Raw genomic sequence first — 8298 nt, 5'->3', positions numbered from 1 at the left:
CAGCCAAACTGTCCAAACTCATATGTCAAAAAGCCTATTCTGCACGTTATTTGCTTGATGTTCTTCATTTCCCCGGTAACTCGGAGTTGTGTGAATGGTTTGTATGTAATATTGTTTCAAATGTGATCTTGGAATATGCAGTGATAAAAAAAAAAAAAAACATACTCCGTATAAATATGTATGCCTGTGTGTGTCTGTTTGCAGAACACATTGCCTTTTTGTTGCGTATGTGTTATTACAGCAGATTGGAAGAGTGTGTGTGAATTCCACTGAGGACCATGAATGGAAATGGGATTTTTTTTTTTTGTGGTCATTTTCATTACAAATGCAGCGCAGTGTAATTCATTTTTTCAGTTTCACCCACCCAAATAACATACAGTGGGTGAGGGTGTGGTGGTGGTGGTGGTGGGGGGGGGGGGTTATTTTCAATGCTGCCCGTAGTCTTTCAAACTATGGTATGTTAAAAAAAATAAAACAATCCCACTTCCCGTTCAAGTTGACATGGTAGATGAGATGAAACAGATCGTTTTCTTTTCATCATGACACATTTCTTTATGAAAACTAGTTTAATGATTATGCATGACATTTCACATCATGATGCAGCAAATTCATAATCTCCAAATTATGATTTGTGATGTATTGCCAAAACGTCAGACACATTCAGTTTAAAAAATTAAGGAGTTAAGGTTTTTTTTTGTTTGTTTGAGCACCTGTCACCCAAAAAGGTCTGCACACATGCCAGACTTTCGTCTTTTCTCACACAACTGTATAGACTGAGACCAAAACATGAGTGCAAATGCACAATTTACTGGTTCCCACTCAAAGCAATAGATCCAAAGCGCTGCCTTTAGAAAGTTAAAAATGCTTTGTTTTGATTGATACGAGCATATGGGTGTTACTTTTTAAAAATGTTTTATCAAAGTAAATGCTGTGTCTGTGGATGGAAAACATCACAAAATGGATTCCTACTGTTATTAAGTGTATCACGAGAGATGACATTACTTCATTTGTTATAAACCAAAAACCCCAAAATATTAATCCATGCATGCATCAGATTATGCACTCAACAGGACTGTACCATACCCGGAGAAATGTCTGTACACTTCCTGATTAGGCCTTACTTAGTGATTCAAATTTGAGACTGATTCAAGAAAACAAAGAAATGTGAGTTAAGCTCTACTGTATATTTTAATTTTTTAAGTCAACAACACATGATTCGAAATGATTAAAAGAAGATGGATGAAGATTTGGACTCTTCCGAATTAGAGGACGTCTTCCTGCTTCACCACTCCAATGGAGGCACGAGTTGTCTCTAAGGTCAACAAGTCACATGGATGCAATTATTCAAACGTGTCATAAAGCAGCAAAAGATACAATGTAAAACATTTTTGAACATTTGTTTTAGCCAATAGCAACACACAATGAAAGACAAATCGTTTTGAACATTTGTTTTAGCCAATAGCAACACACAAATCAAACTTGCAATCAACTCTTACAATCAGCTGAGCCGTGAGTGACTTTGAGCAGTCTGGTGATGATGTCAGAGTGCGTGGGATGAAAGGTCAAACCATCCACCTCCATGGCCAGATGAGCCGTTTTCCCACTTCGAATGCCGAAACGCACAAGAGTTGACAAGATAGACTCCTCCTAGAGATCAACATTTACACAGTGAGAAACCTTCAGGTAGATATTCCAATAATCGGATATGTTTCACCTTCTTCACGGACGGCAAATTAGCAATCCAATCTTGCAGCTCTTCTGGGGTTTGGTGATCCATTCCCAGGCCTTTGTTTAGATATCGCTTATGTACGGGACAGGTGTTGAGCAGGTAGAGGCCACAAGCCACTGCGTACCCCCCCCAGTTGGAAACCCCTGCAAGTGGCATAGAGAGGAAAAAATGATACAAGCCACCATCAATCCTAAACTTTTTCATAAAAAGCATTCTGTGAGTAACGCTCAATCATCCACGGTGTCACATCATAGGGAGAGTCGTTTCTGTTATTTGGCCCCTCCCACAATGTCGACACCCAAAATAACAAACCGATTGTGTCATTAACATCTTTGCTGCCAGCGTTAATCAAAATGGAGCATTCTGTTACTCTCAAGGAACAATTTTTGTGACACTGTTTGAATTGGAAATACGTATGCTCCGACTGCCGCTTATGTAGTTGTACAAATAAACCATGTCAGGCTATGAAGGGGTGAAAAAAAAAAGAAATGATCTGTCATTACTCCAACTCTGCTTCACGGCAGTGAAGAAATGGGTGTTTGAAAATGAAAAGGGGATCCATTCATGGTTATTTTGCAACACAAGGATGTTTGGTCATCCAAACCTGCAGTGATAGCGTAGTCAGCAGGCACGTCACAGGCTATCAGATCCCCCTTTGGCATCAGACTCTTGACTTTCTCCTTCACTTTTCCCATCCCCAACTCATTTCCACCATCACCGATTCCTGCAGGGAATACGATCTGCTGAGCAACCAGGATGACAGGCCTGGCGTCCGTTTGTTTATTAAAGGGAGACAATTTACTGAAGCAAAAGTTAATCTTCTAGCAGCTGCGTGACTTTTTACCTTCCTGTCACGTCTGTTAGCTACAAACGGAACCCAAAAGTGTTGACTACCTATAGTGGTAATTCCTGGAATGTTCTTTGCAGCAATAAACAGGTCGTCGATTGGATCCACAAGATGCTTGATGTTTACTGCTCTCATGTTGTAGTAGTTTCCATCCTCAGCTCGCCCACTGCGCTCTATGGCTACGAGGTGGTCGTACCTGCTACCACAAATAACAGTCATGGTTCTGTGACAGCAACAATCACACAAATGTTAATGAACAACTCTCCCGCCACAGAAAATGGAAGTGCACGAATACCTGACTACGTGCCATTCAGATTACATGCTTCGGTGCACAAAGGCAGCTTTACAGACCTTGGTTTAGTGGGATCTCCATGGTGACACAAAAAGTGAAGTGAAGAGTTCGGACCAATGTCTTCGAAGACCACCAGTGGAATGGTTGATTTCAGTACACCTGAGGAGGGAAAAAGAAAGTCCTTAATGTTGTGTGAACTGAATGCATCCAGACTAAAGCCATTGTGTCAAAAAATTTTTTTTCCTTCTACTGCACAGTGGAACCTGTCTATTTGTGGGGGGTAGGGACTGGGCTGGCCCACGAATAATGAAAATCTGCATATAATTGATGCCATTTATAAATGCAGTGAATGGAGAAAAATAAAATAAAAATATAATGCCCCAAAATCTTGAAAAAGCAGTGCTCAACCAAAAAGGAGATCACCCCCTCCCAAAAAAGCAACCCTACCCCCAAACTGATAAGAATTTACACATTTTTAAACTATCCATCCATCCATCCATTTTCTGAACCGCTTGATCCTCACTAGGGTCGCGGGGGGTCCTGGAGCCTATCCCAGCTGTCTTCGGGCAGTAGGCAGGGGACACCCTGAATCGGTTGCCAGCCAATCGCAGCATTTGTAAACTATTGGGAAAAAAAAATGTGCGAATAGGGGAATCCGCAGCTGCTGAATTGCTGGTTTGCTGGGGTCCACTGTATTATAAATCATCACATGTATGCTATTCTTCATGGTCTGAATAACAACACCTCGATGATCGCATTTAGACATGGCAAGCGGATGAGCACCTGGTGCCACCTTCATCAACACCAACAAGCAGACATTATCCCCACCATCGGACCACGCATTTCCTAACCAGATGTGTGACCAAAAAATAAAAAAATAAAAAAAATAAAATTCTTAATGTATTTCATTTTTCATGAAACATTTCTCAATGCATGTTTAAAAGACCCACTATTCAACGACAAGATCACCACACTGATTTACAATTAGGTTTTACTTTCAGACCTCAAAATGTCAAAGCCCGCTTGGACAAAGATTACCTTTCAAGGACGGCACAAAACAGCTCAACAGTAAACCAACATCAAGTGCAAAAACATTTGGAGAATTTTTCCACAAAAATTAACATTCAAATTTCAATATTATACACACATACACATCCATCTCTTTTCTAATCTGCTTATCGTCACAAGGGGTCAGATCTGATACCAACGTTGATAGGAACTGATAACAAACTTGAACTAGAATTTATATTGCGAAAATTTGATTTGAATGCCCTCAGCATTGAGGGGGACTCTGAGAGTATTAGACATACAGTCAACTTGTGTGTTTTTTCCTTGTTCTTTTTTATTTATTTATTTTTTTATTCTTGTTCAGAGTTGGAGAATTTTTTTGTCAAAAGAGTTATTTATTGACAGTTTTGTTTCCCGGTGACTCTTTGTGTAAATATTTACACAATATACTTTTGATAAATGTCTGCCAGCGTGTCTTATTTCTGCTGGGGGGTTTCACTTTACTCTAAAAAGAGTTTACCGTTGCCAATCTCACTGCAACCTAAGGTGCACCCTAAATTGAAAAGATTTGGATAATTTGATGTATATGCGAGACGTTGATTTATTTGTTCTTTGACATCTTACTAGAAGGGTGACACGGAGTAGCTGCACTTGTGGTAGCTACACCTGCATGACACACTTGTAACACTTGCCTTTGGTTGTGTAGCCAAAGAAAAGTAAATTCAAAATAAAAAAATAAATAAGTAAATACATTTAAAAACCGTATGCACATTCAGATGTTAAAAAATTGAAATAAACTGAGCACAAAACTCCTACCTGTCCTCACAGCTTCATCAATGATGGCCTGATTCATCTCCAAGGCTCTCCTGTCCGTCACCATTGTAACTTGCTTGCCGAGGGAAAGCAGCATGGTTGCCATGGCAATAGCTCCAGGTGGGCCATCAGTCTCATCAGGAGGACTGAAGGTGAAACAGGTCAAAAGGATGCTCAGATGTGACGGATGCAGGTGCAGAGAGGCCTGACTTGGTTGAGCAACAAAAATCGCAGGACCTTGTGTGTGTCTGTGTAAAACTCGTCTTTATGGCACTAAATCTAATCTAATATCACACACCTAGAGCTTTTTGAAACGTTTATGTACTGTACCTGTGCATGTAGTGTGTTGGGAAGCCTGTCGTTATGGCAACAGAGGATGAGTGTGAGAGTGCCAGACAAGAGCGCAGAAGTTCGTCTTGAATAAACAAAGCTTTGATGCCCCGTTGACCTGTTTGACAGAGGTTGGAAAAAAGTGAGATCCATTTCCTGCCAATGGGGAGGCCCACTCAGACGTGTAGGGAGACTCCACCTCCGACCCAGAACACAATCAATCAACAAATGACAGTGTCGGGCAGTGCTTTTTAGGACAGTTCTTATCCGAGACCGAGAACATTTACAACTCGCTGGACAGTATTTTCTTCTTTTGGTCAATCTTCTATTCACCATGACATTTTAATGAAGAACTACACAATTCAAATTAAATGGCTGAGAGAAAGTGTTTGAGTTTAAGATCTTTGCCTCGGTAAAAGAGAGTGACCGTTATGTTTTTTTTTTCCCCATACCAATACAGATTAGTAGTAGTTAATTCCTGTATAAGGATTTATGATTAAAGATTTAAGTAAATACGTGTACTGCTCTAGTCTTTTTCCTCAAATATGTAAAGTATAAATACTGTTTACATATTTAAAACATACCCACATACACTTCACAAAAATTCCTCGGGGGGGTTGCCAACGCTCCATCGCGGTTTCTCACTTATCGCGGCAGGGTCCCGGTCCCCATTAACCGCGATGTAACAAAATCAATCCTGTTTATAAAGTTCTAATGTGAAAAAAAAAATCACCTCAAGACATGTAAGAGACACACGTAAGAGGCACACTGTACTGTGCAAGTACTTTTGCGATATTGTGTAGCGGACACCAAGTATTCATGTACAGTACCTGGGTCTTCGCCGATGATTGCATCCAGTTGCCTGATCTGTGTCACAGCCCCTTGCGACGCCAGACTGTAGAACAAGGGGTTTTCAGATATCTGGAAGCAGAGGGCTGTGGCTTCCGATTTCTTGCTGTCAGGGCCGTGGGATAGGAGGGAGGGGTCTTGAACATCAGTCAAGAACATGCAGCCCGGTGAGTGACTGAACGCCAATGATGGCTCTGGAAACCAAGGAACATGAGGTCTTTTTGAACAGCACAGTCATTAGGGGATCATTAGGGAAAACAAATCAAAGAATCATCACGATGAAAAGAAAAATAAGACTGTCGAGATTGTGAAATATATTATTACAGCCGGTCGCAAAGGCCTTGGGGCCTTGTGGGCTGATGATGTACTCATGTTGTTGCTCTAATAATTCACAGAAAATTAAAAAAAAAAAAAAGAGAAGAGGAACATTGAGGTTTGAGATTCTCCCACACAAGCTGAATACTCAAGTGGGGAAGAAATGAGGTGAACAACATGATGAATGTTCTTTTGCTTCCAAATGAAGGCACTGGTTTGTTCCTACTTGCTGACAACACTTGCGTCAGGTCCTCACAAGGCACGAAGCTCCACGTCATTGAATGTTTTGAAAAAGCCATGGCTCGGTTTTACATACGCGTGTGTGTACATGTACACTCGCGGCATTTTAGGAAAATAATGTGATCGCCTTAAAGGTGACACAATTTTCCATAATGTTGAAGGTAACAGTGTCCAAGCATTGCTGATCGATCAATAATAGTACAGTACAAACTATTTTCAAACATGGGAGACTGACTGCTGCTGACGATTGCCTCTATGGCAGTCACTCCACAGGCCCAGAAGACTGGAACATCCCCGGGCTGCAGCTCAACCTGATCCCCATAATCTGGTCGGGACAGGTCCTGTATGCCTAGGAAAGCTAAACATGCAAAACCAAAGTTCACATATACTTAAAAGAGAGAGACAATTTCCTTTAAAAGCGTGTTTGGGCACCTCCATCGCCAATGTGCACGGGGGCTCCATGTGCTTGGGGGTCAAGGCTCGTGACCTGGACTGCTGCCTCCAGCATGGCAGGTGGAATTGGACGCATGGACACCACGAGAGGGCAACTGAAAACACCAGCTCGAATACAGGGAACAGCAGTCTGGAAACACAAGTTTTCACCATGATATTGGCAATGACCATTTATTTATAGGATTGCTCACACCCAAAGACCATTTTAGCGTTTCATTAACTTAACCCTTTCAGGGACAGCGGTCACTACAGTGGACGGCTTATCATGTTATCAGGCTGTCGTTATTGGTTAATGCACCGACAGGACCTTCACGCATTTGTTTCACACCTTGTACATGCTGACATTGCGGCCTTGCTCCACATTCCTGACAACAACTCCAGCTTTCTTCAGGCTGCCCTCAAAGCCAAAGCTGCAGCCCAGATAGAAACAAACCATGTCTGACCACTCCACACACGGCGCAGACGGCTTCTGCGAGACCGCCCTAAAAACAGACAACGTGTCAAGTGCGAATCCAAATGATACGAATGACACCTATTTAACAGATTATGTTAAGATGGCTCTGGTCCGGGCTTCTATGGTGCAATTATTTATTTCAATACATTATCTTCTGTAGTTTTCTTGTGGAAAAAACAAACTGAGCTCAACTAAGCAACATTCTTTTGTAGTGTTTATTTTTGTGTGAGAGGTCACCTGAGTGACTTGCTGTAGTTCAGCAGGCTGGAGACACTTTTTTCCAGAACACCATCCTGATACACTCGGTACTGTGAGATGTCTGTCCTGATAGCACAGAAAATAAAGCAAGAACATTTTCCTCCTATACAACTATTGACATGACAAAAATCATTTTTTGGATGATTATTATCTAAGATGTGAAGCATTGCAAAACTTACTGTATTTAGGCATAATCTTATTCAACACTTAGTTGACCTTTTCAACCACATATTGGGGTCAAAGTGTCACTTATATCACATGCCACTTGACCATAGTTTTGAGATATGATAGCAAATATCGAAACAAAAATCTATTGACAATTATGATAATGACAATTTTTCCCTCAAATTGGCTGGTACTGAATGAGTTAATTAGAGTGATTTCTGGACCAGTCAATTTGGCAATTGGGAATAATTCCCAACATAAAGTGGCATCAGTCCTGAACTGCAAACCCAATTCCACTGAAGGTGGGACGTTGCATTAAACATAAATAAAAGCAGAATAAAATGATTTTCAAATCATGTTCAACCTTTTTCAATACACTACAAAGGCAAGATGTTCAAACTGATAAACTTGACTTGAGACTCGAAGGTTTTTGACTCCAGACTTCGTTGTGACTTGCACAAAAGTGACTTATTCCTACCTCTGCGGTTCAGTGATATTTTTTGAGGTAGAAATTCATAAACAACGTTACTGTACAGCAATCTATA

The 8298-nt window shown here is 41.0% G+C and overlaps 1 protein-coding gene across 1 annotated transcript; it reads right to left on the bottom strand.

Moving 5' to 3' along the window:
- Positions 1 to 689: 689 nt before the first annotated feature.
- dglucy (D-glutamate cyclase) lies at positions 690 to 7770 on the bottom strand. The gene is made up of 13 exons (XM_019876499.1): positions 7568 to 7770; positions 7205 to 7358; positions 6856 to 7006; positions 6659 to 6781; positions 5850 to 6062; positions 5020 to 5137; positions 4693 to 4835; positions 2928 to 3027; positions 2624 to 2772; positions 2334 to 2453; positions 1715 to 1872; positions 1497 to 1647; positions 690 to 1312 (listed from the first exon to the last, which is right to left on the bottom strand). Coding segments are annotated over exons 1-13 (1770 nt in total). The 5' UTR covers positions 7756 to 7770; the 3' UTR covers positions 690 to 1310.
- Positions 7771 to 8298: the final 528 nt, after the last annotated feature.

The sequence above is a fragment of the Hippocampus comes genome, unplaced genomic scaffold (assembly GCF_001891065.2).
Source record: "Hippocampus comes isolate QL1 unplaced genomic scaffold, H_comes_QL1_v1.1 scaffold107, whole genome shotgun sequence".
Lineage (NCBI taxonomy): Eukaryota > Metazoa > Chordata > Actinopteri > Syngnathiformes > Syngnathidae > Hippocampus > Hippocampus comes.
This window is presented reverse-complemented; position numbering and strand designations above follow the sequence as displayed.

Excerpts from the sequence above, each read along its gene's own strand:
- dglucy (XM_019876499.1), bottom strand. The coding sequence starts at position 7,755 with ATGCTTCACATCTTAGATAATAATCATCCAAAAAATGATTTTTGTCAT. Across the intron at positions 4,836-5,019 it reads CCAACACACTACATGCACAG|TCCTCCTGATGAGACTGATG; the intron begins GTACAGTACATA and ends TTTCACCTTCAG. Across the intron at positions 1,873-2,333 it reads TGACTACGCTATCACTGCAG|GGGTTTCCAACTGGGGGGGG; the intron begins GTTTGGATGACC and ends TGCCACTTGCAG.